The sequence below is a fragment of the Procambarus clarkii genome, chromosome 59, assembly GCF_040958095.1.
Source record: "Procambarus clarkii isolate CNS0578487 chromosome 59, FALCON_Pclarkii_2.0, whole genome shotgun sequence".
In the NCBI taxonomy this organism is placed as follows: Eukaryota; Metazoa; Arthropoda; class Malacostraca; order Decapoda; family Cambaridae; genus Procambarus; species Procambarus clarkii.
Window position 1 is genome coordinate 27,069,413 of NC_091208.1, and position 19,369 is coordinate 27,088,781.

At 39.7% G+C, this 19,369-nt stretch overlaps 1 protein-coding gene across 3 annotated transcripts in view; it reads right to left on the bottom strand.

The window, feature by feature from the left end:
- The window catches only part of Ent2 (Equilibrative nucleoside transporter 2), a 193,489-nt gene that overhangs the window by 4,575 nt on the left and 169,545 nt on the right, over positions 1 to 19,369 (bottom strand). For all 3 annotated transcript variants that reach the window (XM_045758700.2, XM_045758699.2, XM_045758697.2), the window contains 7 exons: positions 13,739 to 13,875; positions 11,921 to 12,066; positions 11,666 to 11,751; positions 9,254 to 9,400; positions 7,597 to 7,771; positions 7,038 to 7,159; positions 3,841 to 4,043 (listed from right to left, as the gene is read on the bottom strand). In XM_045758700.2, the coding sequence (XP_045614656.1) occupies positions 3,841 to 4,043; positions 7,038 to 7,159; positions 7,597 to 7,771; positions 9,254 to 9,400; positions 11,666 to 11,751; positions 11,921 to 12,066; positions 13,739 to 13,875 (1,016 nt within the window). The remainder of the gene's footprint in view (positions 1 to 3,840; positions 4,044 to 7,037; positions 7,160 to 7,596; positions 7,772 to 9,253; positions 9,401 to 11,665; positions 11,752 to 11,920; positions 12,067 to 13,738; positions 13,876 to 19,369) is intronic.

Below are 19,369 nucleotides of genomic sequence, written 5' to 3' on the forward strand. Positions count from 1 at the left end.
CACCTCACTTAGTTTGTTCTGTCTACCACTCTGTTTGCAAAAGACAATTTTCAAATATTTTGTTGGCACCTCTGTTTTCTTAGCTTGAATCTGTGTTCTCTTGTTCGTGAAGTTGCTGGTTTCAGGAATTCCTCTGTCAATTTGGTCTATTCGTGTTAGTATTTTGTAAGTGGTGATCATATCACTTCTCGTTCTTCTATCTTCTAGTTTTGGCATGTTTAACACCTCTAGTCTCTCCTTGTAACTCTTGTTTTTTCAGTTCCGGAAGCCATTTTGTAGCATGCCGTTGCACCTTTACCAGTTTTTGTGCTTCTTGAGATTTGGATACCATACAACTGCTGTATATTCCAATTTTTGTCTCACAAAAGTCATGAACAGTTTCTTTAGAATTTCACTATCCATATAAAGGTAATTAAAAGCAAGTCTGAAGTTGGAAAGCGACGCATATGCTCCTCTCGAAATGTTCTTTGTTCCTCTGGTGACAGCTTACTATCCAAAACCACCCCTAGGTGTCGTTATTTATTAGAGTTCTGTAATTCCTTTCCACATAATTTGTAAGTTGTGTGTGGTCTACTTTCTCCAATTCTACATTCCATAACATGGCATTTATTCACATTGAATTCCATTTGCCACTTGATGCTCCAACCACTTATATTATCTAAATCAATTTGAAGGGCATTATAATCGTCTGTCTCCCCTATCTTTCCCGGTATCTTAGCATCATCCGCAAACATGTTCATATAAATCTGTATTCCTTTTGGTAGATCGTTTATGTAGACGATCATTACTGGTGCAAGAACCGAACCCTGTGGTACTTACTCTGCTAGGGACATTCCTCCAGTCATTGTCTCTAACATTGTGTCTGTTTACTCCATTCATCTGTGTCTCTCTCTAACCTCTACAACCTCATGCCTCTAACCTCTATAAATAGAAAGAGGCCAAACCCCCAAACATACCAGCGATACAAAGATGCAAGAAACAACTACACGTTAGTAAGGAGAGAGGCAGAGAGGGACTTTTGAGAACGGTATAGCAGACAAATGTAAATCAGATCCAGGCCTTTTCTATAAATTCATTAAAAGTAAGCTGCAGGAAAAGGATAATATTCGGAGGTTAAAAACGGGGGACAGATACATGGAAAATGAAAAGGAAATGTGTGAAATATTAAACGAAAAGTTCCAAAGTGTGTTTGTAAAAAATGAGATCTTCAGAGAACCAGACACTATAAGAATTCCACAGAACAACATAGAGCATATAGAAGTGTCTAGAGATGAAGTGGAAAATATGCTGAAGGAGCTCAGTAAGAATAAAGCAGTTGGCCCAGATGGAGTTTCACCATGGGTTCTGAGAGAATGTGCATCTGTGCTCAACATTCCACTTCACCTTATCTTTCAGGCATCCCTGTGTACAGGAGTCTTAGCAGATGTGTGGAAACAGGCTAACATAGATCCAATCTACAAAAGTGGCAGCAGGGAAGACCATCAATTATAGACCTGTATCATTGACTAGTGTAATAGTGAAAGTATTGGAAAACTAATCAAAACTAAATGGGTAGAACACCTGGAGAGAAATGATATTATATCAGACAGACAGTATGGTTTTCGATCTGGAAGATCCTGTGTATCGAATTTACTCTGTTTCTATGATCGAGCCACAGAGATTTTACAGGAAAGAGATGGTTGGGTTGACTGCATCTATCTGGACCTAAAAAAGGCTTTCGACAGAGTTCCACATAAGAGGTTGTTTTGGAAACTGGAAAATATTGGAGGGGTGACAGGTAAGCTTCTAACATGGATGAAAAATTTCCTGACTTATGGAAAAATGAGGGCAGTAATCAGAGGCAATGTATCAGACTGGAGATATGTCACAAGTGGGGGTACCACAGGATTCAGTTCTTGCACCAGTGATATTTATTGTCTACATAAATGATCTACCAGTTGGAATACAAAATTATATGAACATGTTTGCTGATGATGCCAAGATAATAGGAAGGATAAGAAACTTAGATGATTGTCATGCCCTTCAAGATAACCTGGACAAAGTAAGTATATGGAGCACCACTTGGCATATGGAATATGTTAATAAATGCCATGTTATGGAATGTAGAATAGGAGACCATAGACCCCACACAACCTATATATTATGTGAGAAATCTTTAAAGAATTCTGATAAAGAAAGAGATCTAGGAGTGGTTCTAGATGGAAAACTATCACCTGAGGACCACATAAAGAATATTGTGCGAGGAGCCAATGCCATACTTTCTAACTTCAGAATTGCTTTTAAATACATGGATGGCAAAATACTAAAGAAATTGTTCACGTCTTTTGTTAGATCAAAGCTAGAATATGCAGCGGTTGTGTGGTGCCCATATCTTAAGAAACACATCAACAAACTGGAAAAGGTGCAAAGACATGCTACTAAGTGGCTCCCAGAAGTGAAGGACAAGAGCTACGAGGAGAGGTTAGAGGCATTAAATGTGCCAAAATTAGAAGACAGAAGAAAAAGGGGTGATATGATCACTACGTACAAAATAGTAACAGGAATTGATAAAATTGACAGGGAAGATTTCCTGAGACCTGGAACTTCAAGAACAATAGGTCATAGATTTAAACTAATTAAACAAAGATGCCGAAGAAATATAAGAAAATTCACTTTCGCAAACAGAGTGGTAGACGGTTGGAACAAGTTAAGTGAGAAGGTGGTGGAGGCCAAAAGCGTCAGTAGTTTCAAAGCATTATATGACAGAGTGCTGGGTAGACGGGACACCATGAGCGTAGCTCTCATCCTGTAACTACACTTAGGTAATTACACACAGAGCACCCTTCAGGAGCTGGGCACTGCATATTTTTGGTGACAAATCAATGGTCATGTCAGTGATAACATGACCTGTGCCCTGGCACAGGTCACATTACCTGTTAGCAATTGCTTCTGCCCTGTCACAGTGAGCAAAGGCTCACTGTGGGTGGCTCATTGCCCATCCTACTTAGCTTTCAGCATTAATGATGGTATTACATTGTTATATCTCTCTGCAGGGATCTGATGTCCGGCAGTACTTGCACCTACTGTCACATTGAGTGGAGGATTAATGTATCGTGGTCGGCAACCTATGGTATTACGTTGTTATGGCATGTATCCAGGAACCAAGCAAAGAAACGATTCCTCAGATTAATGTTTTGAAGGATGCAGGCTACCAAATAAAGGAAACAAGTGAGCTGGTCAGTGTGTGGGAAAGGTGACAGTGTGGACGTTTCAAAGGTTGTCCCAGGAAGACTTCTTCACAGTTTGTAAATGGTCTAAAATATTTCTTGTTGACTACAGTTTTGCCCCTCTCATACTCTCCAATTAACTTTGGAGAGTATGCGAGTGGGTAGCCTCTTAATAAACATTTTACAACTTTTTTACCAACTTCAAGAAATTTTTCCGAATGACCTTTGAAACACACCCAAGACTTCCACACTGTCACCTTTGCCACTGCACCCAATTCGCTATTTCCTTCATTCATTCATTCATATTTCCTGCATCCTTTAAAACATCGATCTGAGCAATGGTTTCTTTGCATAGTTCCTAGATACGTGCATAACAAATAGGTTGGCAACCTAATACCATAGGTTGCCGACCATGATGCATTAACCCTCCACTCATTGTGACAATAGAGGCAAGTGCTGCCGGATATCAGATCCCTGCCGAGAGCTAAAAGATAACGTGATATCATGTGGCCAACACTTACTTTTGGTGAGCACTACACACAGTTTCCAGCTTCCTCTCACAAACTATTATTTGATTCATATTGTATAACAAATGAACAACAAATTATATATACAAAATTAAACCAGTACATACCTTGGGCAATACATCATTGCCAAGGAAGAATAATATCCTGAGGTTATGCCCAAAATGAGAGTCAAAACCCAGTAAGCCCAGTCTGAGTCTATGAGGACTGGCATGATCCTCACCACATTAACTGGGTAGAAGTGACACAATACAAATGCTGGTATAAGGATGAGTCGAAGAAGCACGGGGACACACAGAAATCTTGGACCAGGCTGCAAGAAACAACAAATGCAATAATTTATGTATAATGCAAATTATATTTGTATAACTTTCTTAACATTTACAAATGCATTTTTAATATTTTATATATTCCACATACAGGGGGGCTCTTAAATAACAGATAATCCATGACATGCATTCCCTGTGAATTACTGTATATGTAATTGAAAGGCAGCATGAATTTTCTATGGGTACATTGTAATAGACAAGGAGGTTGCACCTTCTTAACCCTTATGCTGCTCAGCATAAGGGGCTGGGAAGCAAAAAATATTTGAATTAGGTAAAAATTACTTAAAAATGTTAAACAAATCTCTAACTTATTGGCTTCAGGGTCGTGAAAAACTCAAAATATTTTTAGAAACTGATCTTAGATAAATTTTTTAAAAAGAAAAATGTTTTGTTGATAAAGAGAACAGCTTCTATTAACTGGAACCGAGGGATAATGCAGTAATAGAGATGCAAGCACCTGTCCGACGCACAAAGAAGAAGAGTAAGAAGTGTCCACAAAGTGGATATGCAGCTAGTGCCTTTATACAATAAAGGAAAAGTTTATAATAAAGTTATATATAATAACACAATAATGAATAAGTATATTATTATGCTCTATTTTGTTATACAGTATATCATATAAATACATTGATGAAGAAAGTAAGACATTTACAATGGGCAATGTCCAAAGAATATTTTATGGGGAATTTTTTTAAGTTTTTATTTTTTTCGCCTTTGTTTATTATTTGATTTTGTTGTAACCTTTACATCCTGGAGAGTGCATACCCATCCCTAACTATGTGAAGATAGAATAAAATTGGTCAACAAATAAATGTCACGTCTCGCAGAACTTGGGACTTTGAATTTTTGATGGCTGATTTTTTCACTGATTTTAAACTCTATTTTCTTTGTCTCTTTAGGTTGGGGGAGGCTCAGGGCTTTTTAAAACAGATGCCATGTTTAAAAAAAATCGTGGCAACATTCTCCAGTGTGAGAGCCACAGTACTGTGTGAGCAACCAAAGCTGGCGCACGCAGCATGAGCTAACAGCATTGCTGTTCAGCTTGTGACCACAGCATCACCTAAAAATGTCAAAATAAATGTGTAACTGCTATTATTTAGCGATGACAGAATTACAGAAGACCCCTGACTGTGATAAAAATGACCAGGATTGTGATAATAGTAGGATTGTTGTGATAATTAGTGCTGTGTGGGAGGAGTAATGCTGAGGGAGGGAGGGAGATAGCGTCGTTTACCAGTCCATCTAATTATCCAAAGCTACCTAAATTTACTCAAAACTATCCAAAGCTTCCTAGTATTACATAAGTAATGAAGATATATGATATATTTACTCACTATATCGTTGGTGCTGAAGGTAGAACATGAAAAAACACATTTTTACTCTGAAATAATATAAGTTTCTAACAAAATTAGACGAAACTAAGTGGCATGAGAGGCCATAGGAAGTCGATGATCCAAGTGACAATGTTGTGGAGCAATTTATCCAAGATATATTGTTGCTACAGGTTATATTAAGTTATGTTTGGATAGGCTAGGTTTAATTAGGTTTTGTTAGGTTATGTTTGGGTAGGTTGGTTAGGTTAGGTAGGTACAGGAGGCTGATATGCCAGCAAACACTCTCCAAGCAACAATGTGTCTTGGATAAGTCGCTCCACAACATTGTCGCTTGGACCATCGACTTGCTTTGGTGTCACCAGCAGCTTATTTTCGTCTAGTTTCGTTATGAAATGAAACTTTTTCAGAGTAAAAATGTTTTTCCCATGTTCTACATTCAGCACCAACATTATAATGAATAAATATATCCTATTTATTCATTACTAATGTAATGTTAGGAAGTTTTGGGTAGCTTGTTAGGAAGCTTTGGGTAATTAGACAGACCCTCGTTTACTGATTGTGTGGCCACCTGTTATTGTCTGTATTCATCATACCAGCTCGGTGGTTCTCTCTGATGAACACAAATGTAGATACAGTACTTGTATATAATGTGCGTATTTAGTGTAATAACAGCAAAAGGATTATGTTGGAAGGAGCCATTTGGGTGATGGAGGTGGCGTCGTCTGCATGACTTGTCTAGCTGTGTAGAAGGTGGCCACTATGCTCTTTGGGAACCCTACAAGCTCAGGTGTGCAGTTACGGTGAATACAACATGTAGATACTTGTATATAAAGTCTGTATATAATATAGTGTAATAACACCACAAACGGTATTGTTGTGGGAGTAATTTTAGTGCGTCTGGCCTTGACTCGGTGAGGGAGGCAGTCGCTAGCTGTGTGTGTGTGTGTGTGTGTGTGTGTGTGTGTGTGTGTGTGTGTGTGTGTGTGTGTGTGTGTGTGTGTGTGTGTAGCGATGTGTCTTAGTGCCTGAACTAACTATATCAGCTTAGTTGTACAGTTGTGGTGAACAAAACATGTAGATACTATATATATAACATCTGTATATAGTGTAATAACAGCAAAACTATTTGCTTGTTTTATGAACATAATAATTGAATCGCTAATATGCATATCATACTTTTGAGTATATAGATGATTCACCCCTTTTATTATATAAATCTATCACACTACACACTATTGAATAATAATACTGCAAAAAACTATGAAAAAATCAGAGACATTGAAATAATTAGGTAATATCTTTGTGGCAACTCCCACCTGACAGCTCGGGTGACGATGACCGTCTCTGACGACGGCTCTGTCAACGCCCACATTTTGCCAGACTTCCTCAGCCTATTGCGGCCAAAATATGTCACCTAGGATTTTTTTTCCATGCTCAGGAAACACAAATTAACATTTTTAGACAAAAAAAATTAGATTTTTTTTCCTTGCGCACAGGAGTGTAGATCTCCTCAGGACCCCTTAGCAGTTTAAAGGTTAAACGTCCAAAAAGGCTTTTGCTACTGACAATCAAAACAACTATCATATACTTCTACCTGGAAGGGTCACCTTACATCTATACATTGTGAAGAGTTCCTTGACTTACCCATGTGAAGAGCCCTGGGAGCATATTTCCAAACATGGCAAATATATTGAATGTAAGGAAGCAGGTAATGGCCTGGAAGTATTTTGGAGGTACTGGGAAATTCTCTTCTGTTCTGCAAGTATCTAAAAAAAAAAAAAAAAGTAAAATGAAGAAGGTTCATCTTAAGAGCTTAACACAATTTATACCCAAATGAAAATATTTTGTATGATAAAATCAACTGGAGCTCAGAGGTGACTCGATTGAGTCACCTCAGAGCTCCAGTTGATTTTCTCATTGGTATATATCACATTAGTGTGATTTCTCTGAATATTTTGTATTTTGAGTTTAATTAAATATCACCACATAATATAATCCAGTATCATTCCACGTGTTATTCACTATATACCAAAGACTATCATTGTTCTTCCAACAGTTCTGTTGGTAGGTCTCTTTTTATCAAGTTTATAGATATCTACGAGTTAATCTCTTACGTGACAATATTCTTAACTTTAGCATGAAAAGACAGGCATATGCAAAACCCATTTGCAACTGTCTCCATTCCCCCTGCTTCTCAACATACCTGCAAGAACAGCTGGGAAGACGGACAGAGTGACGAAAAAGACCATGAAAACATTAAAAAGCTGAGGGAAGGCTTTTTTGAAGATCTGCCAATACGGCACTTTAGGCTTGCTGGGATCCCTTTTGGCTGCCTTTTTGGCTCTCTCATGAAGTGCCTCGTGGTACCTGAAAAACCGCTGCGCACACAAGGAAAATTACATTTTTGGCAATTAAAAATTTAAAATTTTTTTAACATGCAAACTGCTTTGAAGATTTCTATGTTCAATTTAATGATAAAACATTTGGTATATGCCGTGATCAGTTTTATTTGCATAATACTGTATTACTTGAGGCATTGTGGTGCAAATAAGTCCTTATTAAATATTTCTTATTAAATATTTTCTTATTAAATAATTTCATATTAAATAATTTCTCATTAAATAATTTCTTATTAAACAAAAAATAAAGCATAGGATGTAATGAAATACTTTTTGGTGGGATCCTCAGCAGCTACTTAAGTGCTGGTCCAGCCAAACCTTAGAGAGATGCACAAGGCCTTAGAGAGATGCACAAGGCCTTAGAGAGATGCACAAGGCCTTAGAGACAAACACCTGCCTTCCAGGAGCAATGTCCTGAATCTGGTTATCATAAACAAGGAAGGGGGCCGCTTCGAGATCACAGATCAACCCAAAACCGAGAAGAAGAAATACCATAATAAAACAGTGTAACAAAACAAGCAACTGCTTGAAGAAAATATGCAGATTGCTACCATATCTAGCAACTACAAGGTTGAAAGATAAGAGAAAAAGACCTGAGAGTGGATATTATCCCAGCACTAAAATGAGAGCTCATGTGAACCGGATAACATCAGCAGCATATGGGAAGTAAGGAAACATATGAATGTAATATAGAATCTAAACAAGAAGGCTTTAAATTTAAAGCCCATATAATGAGTATACAGCACTAGCATGGAACCCACACATTAGGAAGAAAACAAATTAAGAAAGTTCAGACGTTTGCAACAAGATTAGTAGAATTGAGAGGACTCTGCTATGATGACAAATTAGGGCATTTGCCCCCCCTCAACCTTAGAGGAGAGAAAACCAGGGAAGTTTTTCACACAACATATAAGATATGAAGGGTGAATAGGTTCCCTTATCCTGCCTCTTAGAGAGAGGCAGGATAAGGGAACAATAGTGGGAACTGGAAATGCAATATATTATAGAAATGTAAGAAAATTCTTGTATCCTACTTGACAGCAGATCTAGAAGATAAGCTGCTTTAAGAAATGAGCCCTCAACTTAAGGAAAACTCAAAAGCGAGGTACTAAAATCTACAAATCATAAATCAAGGACTAGCAAAGCTCCGGAAGAGCACAAGTCAGCTGGAGATGAAAAAACCATCATGACCACCAGAGGAAGGGGTGAATGCGCATCCTTCCAAAGCACTTCTTCATCTTGGACCAGCACTTAGCATGGAAAGCTACTGAGAGGGGATCCCCCCCCATCCCTCCCTATACCCCCTATCCCTCCCAGTAAGGTGTATTAGACATGAAAAAATATTTTGGTTTATGGAGAGCCAAAGAATTTACTAACCATAGTTTCTATAATGGATACAATTAAGGTGTTCTTTAATCAAACTTATTTGTAAAATTCTGAAACTGTTAATGTTCTGCTTACATTAAGAGGTAGAGCAAAGTAGGTGTCAAAGCATGCCAGGAGCACAAACAGAGCCGTGATGAAGTAATAGATGGCTGACGTCCTGATGTTCGGTGCCATGGCTATAGCTATGATGTTAATCACAGCTGTAAATGTGCCACTGATATTCTGAAATATATGTAAAGTCAGAGTAATGATTCACAAGTGCATACATAAAGTACATACAAACAAGCAAGAGAGCACACAGACGTGAATATGCACACTCACGCCTGCGCGCGCGCGCACACACACACACACACACACACACACACACACACACACACACACACACACACACACACACACACACACACACACACACACAATAGAGTGGTAGACGGTTGGAACAAGTTAAGTGAGGTGGTGGTGGAGGCCAAGACCGTCAGTAGTTTCAAAGCGTTATATGACAAAGAGTGCTGGGAAGACGGGACACCACGAGCGTAGCACTCATCCTGTAACTACACTTAGGTAATTACACACACACACACACACCTCTGAAGAAAATATAAATAAGAGAAACGTCATTTAGCTCAAACTAAAATATTGTAAACATACTATTTAAACATTTCTCATTTATTAAGCTCAATATCTACCAGTAAAGCTAAGGATACAAAACTAGTCTACAGTCTTTAGCATTAAGTATCAACCTTGAAAATAGTGCCATTATCTTAATTTCTTACATTGTATTTACATTTATATACTATATTACAAGGGTTACTCAGCAGTGTTTGGGTTACGTCCACCAGCCGCCTTGCAGCTGAGTGGACAGTGCTTCGGGTTCGTAGTCCTGAGGTTCCAGGCTCGATCCCCGGTGGAGGCGGAGACAAATGGGCAAAAAGTTTCTTTCACCCTTAGCCTGTTGCCTAGCAGTAAATAGGTACCTGGGAGTTAGACAGCTGCTACGGGCTGCTTCCTGGGGGATGTGTAACAAAAAGGAGGCGTGGTCGAGGACCAGGCCACGGGGATGCTAAGCCCCGAAGTCATCTCAAGATAACCAGCACCTCTCCCTCATATCTTAACAGATCACGTCCACTTTCAGCTCACCCCCACACATCATACCTGCAGTTATTCAATCTAGATCCTTAGCCTTTTGCCTCATCAACCTAATTGTAGCTTCTCTAATGTCCCTTCTTTCTAGCCCTCTTCTGTTTTACTGGTCTTCCATCAACTTTAACTCAATTCAAAGCATGTTGTTATTACCTTTTCTTCACTATTTGCAATTGTTAGGTTCTTAAAATATTCTCTCCACAGATAATGGAAATATCATCCACAGATGACGATACCCACCTTTACTTCCCCCTCCTCCAGTCCTATACCCCTTTACCTCCCCCTCCTCCAGTCCTATACCCCTTTACCTCCCCTTCCCCCAGTCCTATACTCTTTTACCTCCCCCTCCCCCAGTCCTATACCTTTTTACCTTGCAACATGCTTATATTGAACCTTTTTAAATTATTTTATTTTGGAAAAATCCTCTCTCTACTTTCAAACTCTTCATCCGTTATGTTTTATTCATCTCAAATCATTTTCCTTACAATCTTTTTAACAAATTTTATATTCCATCTTTCTTGTCTTGCTAACGAGGCAAATTTTTCCGCAGCAATAATTTCCATGAATCCGTTTTCCTCTCAATTGCCTTGAAACATTTTCACTGAACCATGCTGTACCCCTCTTCCCTCTCTTTTTCCATCCACTTTTAATCTAGCATGTCTTTTATTGTTGCATATTCCCGCTTTGCATACATTTCTCAAATTCACTTCACTGCACATCTAATATTTTACCTAATCTTGCTATTCATTTACTCTAATTTTTCATAGTATATAAGAACAAAGGATTCTGCAGAAGGCCTATTGGCCCATACAAGTCAACTCCTATTTATATGCACCACAAATCATTCACACATGTCTAACCTACACTTGGAACAATCAAGCAATTCCATGTCTATTAGGGTACCCAGTAATCTGTTCCTTAAATCAACGACTGCATAAAGGTTCGACCCCTTAAACATTCCTATCGTGACCCTCTCTTCTCTCTGACTGCTTTTGTATCTTGGCTCTCTTCCAGTAACTACACATAAGTAATTACACATCTTGAGGTTATCTTGACATGATTTCGGGGCTTAGCGTCCCTGCAGCCCAGTCCTCGACCAAGCCTCCTCCTTGTCACACCCCCCCCAGGAAGCAGCCCGTAGCAGCTGTCTAACTCCCAGGTACCTTTTCACTGTTAGGTGAACAGGAACAATAGGGTTAAAGAAACTCTGCCCATTCGATCCCCGAGGAGGTGGAAACAAACCCAGAACCTTAGGACTACGAATCCCGAGCACTGTCCACTCAGCTGTCAGTCCCCCGACACATTTGTTTTTCTCAATTAGCACAGATAATTTGAGTATTTACTTACAGAGCCCAGAACCACAGCACCTGTGTAAGAGAAGGGAAGTCTTGCTGCCATACCATATACTGTATTTTGGTAGATTCCATTAGCAACTGTGGAGAAAGAAATATGTTCATAATATATACAACATACAGTACAATTTGTATAAAAAATACAGTAGTTACCCATGTTTAGGACACATTCAGTTTATCTATTATGAATCATAACCATAAACCACTTTCATATACAGTAGTTTTCATGGTAGATCCTATGAAAACTTACCATTAAGGATGACTACCGAGGCAATAGTTATCCAAAAGAAGACCCCAGGCCAGTCAGCAGAGTCGATCATAGCCAGGATGACTGTGAACACAAACACTACTACTTCTATCAGGATACTCCATACTATTCGTGTTGTTAGGTTGCCACTGCAGAAGAAAATGTCTGGTTAATTATTCATACCAATAATATGTACAGTATTTATAATTATTTGTGCATTAAAAATGTGTTTTGTTTGCCACAATACTCTCCTTCACTTCTTAAAATGGAAACTTTTAATAAACAGAAGACGAACCCAAAGTACATGAAAAAAACTTTCAATAATGAAAAGAATCTACTTATACATATTCCCCCCCCCCAGCCTGCCAAGCCTACACCATGGATTCAAAAAGCCCCCCCCCCCCAACCATCATCTCTCTCGAGAGTAGTAATGCTATGTAATCATCACTTTTTTAAACGTCTTACTGAACCTAGCCTATCCTAACCTCTGAAAAAATTAGCCAGCAAGGGTCAGAGAACCCAGGGCTGGGAATGGTGCTGTTGCTACCTAACAGTGGGTGGCAAGATTGACTATGTAGCCCAAACGACAGTGATCATCCGAGATCAAAACTAGGGACTCGGAAGGGCTTTAGTGTTTTAAGAAATGGCATTTAACGATAATTTTCAGGCTGAGCCGATTCTTTATCCAATGACTCCAAACACAGGAATGTTTGAAAATTCCTTGTCTCACGTGCCATTTAGTGCCCTTCCCAACTAAATTACCTATGTCCAAAAACAATCTTATATGAGAGAACAATCTTATATGAGAGTGCAGCTGATTGGAAGTACTAAAAAATTGGCATAAACATTTTAAAATAAAAAATTGGGACAGCAGAGATTCGATAAATTACTCGAGTGTTCTCTATTCTAACCAATTTCTAACTATATTCTTTATAATCTCTGCAGGAACAAAGCCTGGATATACCCCCCTTCCCCAACTCTCCCACCATGGGGTGGGAGAGTGTTTATTTTAACCTATTTACCTATTACCTTATCTTACCTTACCTTATACCTATTTACTGCTGTTACCTAGCAGTAAATAGGTACCTGGGTGTTAGTCAGCTGTCACGGGCTGCTTCCTGGGGGTGGAGGCCTGGTCAAGGACCGGGCCGCGGGGACACTAAAGCCCCGAAATCAACTCAAGCCCCAAGATGGGGTGCCTTACTGGTTTTGAGCTATAATCTAATCATGTTGACACCCATGAGGCCTGATCACTTTGATTAAGCTATCAACATCAAGCCTCAAGATGGGGTGCCTTACTGGTTTTGAGCTATAATCTAATCATGTTGACACCCATGAGGCCTGATCACTTTGATTAAGCTACTGATTAATCAATTGTTGTGCAAAATTACAACAGTAAACTGTTCTTTAGATAACAAAAGAATGCAAATAAATTTTTTCCAATGAAAGGTGGCTTTCCCAAGTTTTCACAAAGATAATTTTCTGCATTTTCAAATGAAAATAATTTTCCCACAAACCACGTAATGCATCATTTGATATATGTGATCCAATAGCCTTAGTATAGAAAATTTTAGGCAATTTGGATGAAACATTGCCAAAATTGTAACTAAAAACATAACACCTCCAGATAATTTCCAAATAAATTAGTTACATAATACTATATTTAAAAAATGCATTATCAAACAGCAGCTACAATACTGATATAACAGGTAGATGCCTCGAATAAAAAAGTTATTTGAAAAAGGAACTGAAAACAAAAATTAAAGCAATACCTGTGATATTTAAGCAATATTATAAATTTGATCACAAATGAATACATACCCAAACTGAATGAAGATATTGAGCCAGTTGAATAGAACATTTGGTATTTGTGATGCATAGCCTATATAAGGCAGAAAATTTGTAACGTAAGTTGAAATTTCGCCATCATCCGTCCGAAGTTTGTAGTCCACAAAATACTGAGCGGAAAAAGGAGATACGTTAGCTTCAAGAAATATAAAAGCAACAAAAAATACTGTGAACAATGCAAGTACCACAGTTTTCATTAAGTCTGGCAGAGATGGAATTAAATAAACTGTGAACATTATGCTACAAACATAACATTTGGCAAAATGATAAATTTTCTTTCTTCACAAGAAATGGATACTGTATAAAGCTATTATGACCCAAAAAATTAAAGACATGTTAGTTATACATGAGCATATAAGCATCAAATTACCCATCTTGGTACTGTACTTACTATTATAAACCACAAAAATATTAGATTTGCTCAAAATCTTTAATCACATTTCAATACATATTTAAATACAATACCATATAAAACTACAGTATTTAGCATATAGGGGAAGAGAGATACCTTTATAAAACATGTTTATTTTAAAATTTTGTTTTAGTTTAAACCTAAAGTGCTAAAACTTTTGCTATAAAATTAAATGCTTGTATACATTTACAACACGGCAAACTCCACTCCATACTAATCAAGCAATGATACAGTACACATTCAAACACAACATTCTGTTTTAATAGCTCTCACTGGTTATATTTTATATAACAATTAGCTAAGGTGACACAAGTCACATCATAACTACATACACTTGCCTATCTTTATCATTGTAATTATCTTTTACTATACAATCATCATCAACTATCTGCACTACACACTACCATCCTTACCACGGAAACCATCTATACTACATACACTACTTGATACCTGCTTGATTGGGTTCTGGGAGTTCTTCTATTCCCCAAGGCCAGTGAGGCCAGGCTTGACTTGAGAGCTTGGTCCAACAGGCTGTTGCTTGGAGCGGCCCGAAGGCCCACATATCCACCACAGCCCAGTTGGTCTAGCACTTCTTGAAGAAAATTATCTAGTTTTCTCTTGAAGATGTCACACATTCACACATTCTCATCACTGTAACCATTTAAACTAGACACACTCAGCCTTATCTCTATACAGTACTGTAACCATCTTCACTATCTCAGCAGTGTATCGATTCTGGGGGCTCCTAATGCTATCACGATGAAAGTTATGTTATATGGATACAAGTGAGGATGAAATTGACTAAATCTAATACACCGATAAAATTCTATTGACTCTGTTTCGAACATTTCATCTCCACTGACTACATGAAGGGTGGCATTTGGGCCGAAACCTCCCTATGACCGCTATCTTGCACCCAACAATCACCATGCAAAACTTTGGATCACCAAGCATATAGCCTCCTATCTTGGAGAGACTGAGACATGCCCATGCACTCCGCATGCCCGTGCACTCCGCATGCCCATATTCCGGGAATTCTTTATTCATCAAGAATTGCAAAACACCACTATCACATTGTTTGGAGATGGAGCCTAGATACTGGTATTATCCTCAACATACTTAAAACAAGAAATCATGCCACTCCACAAAAAATTATAGACCGATAGCACTTTATATTATAAACATTTCTGAATGTTAAGATAACAAAATTTATGGAAACAGATTCTACATAACCTGAGCCAACATGGGCTCAGAACAGGGCACTCATATCTCTCACAATTGCTAGATCACTATGACATGGTCTTGGATAACATGGGAGACGAGCATAAGATCGATATAATATGCATAGATTTTGCCAATGCTTTTGACAGATGTGACTATGGTCTTATTGCATATAAAATTTGCAGACAAAAAAAAAGGTGATGGATTTTTAGTTTCCTAACAAACAGAACCCAAGACCTGGAGCATACTTGAAGAGGGTTCTGGGAGTTACACACAGAAATCACAATAGTGTGATATATCAAATTACTAAATCTACAAGGGCAATAATGAGGGTTCGAACCTATGCACGGGATGAGGGTTCGAACCTACACATGGGATGTTCCCTGACACGCCTTAGTCAACTGTACCACCACATGGTAAAAGAATTGCAACCTGGAGTGCTACTGCCCTCACTAAGGTCCGGTTGTGCTTGTGCTTCAGAGAAACTACAGGATCCTAGTGAGAGCAGTAACACTCCAGGTTGCAATTCCTTTACCATGTGGTGTTACAGTTGACTAAGGCGCGTCAGGGAACATCCCGTGTGTAGGTTCGTACCCTCAAATCCCTTGTGGATTTGTTCCGGGAGTTCTACTACTCCCGAATCCCGGCCTTGACTTGTGATAACTTGGTCCGACAGGCTCTTGCTTGGAGTGGCCTGCAGGCCCACATATCGACTACAGCCTGGTTCGTCCGGCACTTCTTGCAAGAACTTATCTAAGTGCCTCTTGAATACATCCACCTTTGTTCAGGCAATATTTATAATGCTTGCTAGGAGGGTGTTGAACAATGGGCCCCTGATATTCAGACAATGTTCTCTGTGCCTATGGTACCTCTACTTTTCACTGGTTCTATTTAGCATTTCTTTATCTTTCGTTCCAGTATGTTGTTATTCTACTGTGCAAATTTGGGACCAGGCCAAGTATCTTCCATGTATTATTTGATACCTTTTTTTGTCTCCTTTCCCAGAGAGTACATTTTGAGGCCTTTGAGACTGTCCCAATAATTTAGAAAGCAGAGGTGAATTTGAAAAATTGAATTTGAAAAATTGAATTTGAATTTGAAAAATTGCTAATTTGAAAAGAAGAAAACTTTTTTGAAAAGCAGAGGTGCAACAGGTACTCTGAGAGAGAACTCTATCAACATCAGAGGCCCGAGACTGTTCAACACGCTTCCACCATACATAAGGGGCATAACTGGCCGACTCCTCACAGTGTTCAAGAGAGAACTGGATAAGCACCTCGAAAGGATACTTGATCAACCAGGCTGTGATTCGTACGTCAGGCTGAGAGCAGCCGCATCCAACAGCCTGGTTGACCAGTCCAGCAACCAGGAGGCCTGGTCGACGACCGGGCCGCGGGGACGCTAAGCCCTGGAAGCACCTCAAGGTAAGGTAGATGTATCGTTTCTATGCGTGCCGTATATGTTCTCTGTATTACCTCTAGTTCAGAGATCTCTCCTGCTCTGAAAGGGGAAGTGAGTACCAAGCAATACTCAGCACCAGTGATTTAAATAGTACTGTATTAGCATTGCTGTGGGGTCTCTGGATTTGAACGTTCACATAATCCATCATATCATTTTCCTGGCCGCCGCCGCTATATTTGCTCGGTTATGTTCACTAAATGTCAGGTCGTCAGAGATCGTAATTCTCATATATTTTACATGTTGCTTTTTTTATGAGTATGTCTGATTTGTGTCTTTCAGCCACAATTATTTATATTTTGTCACAAAATGCCTACAGCCACAATCATATATTTATACATAGCCCTGTGTTTTGTTTAACTTCCTCGTTTGCACCATACCTAATTCTCTGGAACTTGTCACCATTAAACTTCATGTTATTTTCAGTTGCCCAATCGAAGACTATTAATATCTGCCTGCAGTTTTTTAGGTCTTGTACAGAAGCAATTTCATACTGATTTTTTGTATCATCTGCAAAGGATGATCGAAGCTGTGAAGTATTTTTGTCTATATCAGAGATATGAATGAGAAACAGCAGTGGTGACAGGACTGTGTCTTGGTTTACAGAGCTTTTCCCTGCACTTGGGCTTGATCTTATTTGCATGCATGCTGCATGTTAAACAGCATGCAGAGAGTGACAGTCAAAATTGAAAATCCAACGCCCCACTTTACCCGTTATTCCTATTGATCTCATTTTATGGGTTATCACTCCATGGTCACATTTGTTGAATGCCTTTGCAAAGTCTGAGTATACAACATCTGCATTTTGCTTTTCTTCTAAAGCTTCTGTGATTTTGTCATAGTGGTTGAGTAACTGTGACAGACAGGATCTTCCCGCTCTAAATCCATGTTGTCCTGGGTTGTGTAGACAGGATCTAAACAACCTGTCTTAGTTTTATTTTCCATAAAACTGGAAATTTGATTCCTAATCACTCTTTCAAAAACTTGTGTGTGTGATGTTAGTGCAACTAGTCTATAATTTTTGGCCAAAACTTTACTACCTCCCTTGTGCAGAGAAGCTATATCTGCAGATTTAAGTGCTTCTGGTATCTCCCCTGTATCCAGACTCTTTCTCCATATTACACTGAGTGCTCGCACTACTGGTACTTTACATTTTTTTTATGAATATTGAATTTCATAAGTCAGAACCAGGGGCTGAGCACATGGGCATGTTGTCAATTTCTCTTTTCAAAGTCTTCCGAGTTCGTGTTAATATCCGTTATATTATCTGCAGCGTGAATGTCATTCATAAAGAAGCTGTCTGGATCATCAACTTTCATGTTGTTTATTGGGATGCTAAACATAGCCTCATACTGGCCATTTAGAATTTCAGTAATTTCTTTTGTTGTCCTCTGTGTAGGAGCCTTCAGTTGTATGTAAAGGTTCAATACAGCTGGAGTTTTTATTTTTATTTTACACATGTGAAAAAATATTGTTGATTTTTCTTTATCTCTTGTATAGCTTTTTGTTCCAATTCCATTTCTTCATATCCCCGTTGAAAAGCAGAGGTGCAATAGGTACGCTGAGGGAGAACTATCAACATTAAAGGCCCAAGACTTTTCAAATCTCTTCCTCTACACAAGGGGCATAACTAGCCAATCTCTCGTTTCAAACAAGAGGTTTATAATGGCCTCCAAAGGCTCCCTAATCAACCAGGCTGCAAGCAGCTGTGTCAAACAGCCTGGTTGACCAGATCAACCCGGAGGCTGGGTCTGAGACCGGGCCGCGAAGACATTGATCCTTGGAATCATTGGAAGGTAAATGAAAGGGAAGCTTCATTCAGTAATTGACATAACTGCAACACAATATTAAATAAATAATAATAATAATATTGTAAATATTAATATTAAAAAAATAAAGGGAGGGAGGGAGAGAGGGGGAGGGAGGGAGAGGGGGAGAGAGGGAGAGAGGGAGAGAGGGAGAGAGGGAGAGAGGGAGAGAGGGGGAGGGGGAGAGGGGGAGGGAGAGAGGGGGAGGGAGAGAGGGGGAGGGAGAGAGGGGGAGGGAGAGAGGGGGAGGGAGAGAGGGGGAGGGAGAGAGGGGGAGGGAGAGAGGGGGAGGGAGAGAGGGGGAGGGAGAGAGGGGGAGGGAGAGAGGGGGAGGGAAAGAGGGGGAGGGAGAGAGGGGGAGGGAGAGAGGGGGAGGGAGAGAGGGGGAGGGAGAGAGGGGGAGGGAGAGAGGGGGAGGGAGAGAGGGGGAGGGAGAGAGGGGGAGGGAGAGAGGGGGAGGGGGAGAGGGGGAGGGGGAGAGGGGGAGGGGGGAGGGGGAGAGGGGGAGGGACAGAGGGGGAGGGACAGAGGGGGAGGGAGAGAGGGGGAGGGAGAGAGGGGGAGGGAGAGAGGGGGAGGGAGAGAGGGGGAGGAAGAGGGGGAGGGAGAGAGGGGGAGGAAGAGGGGGAGGGGGAGGGGGAGGGGGAGGGAGAGAGGGAGAGAGGGATTGCGCAAGTCAGTCAAAAATGCGAGAGAAAGAGAGGG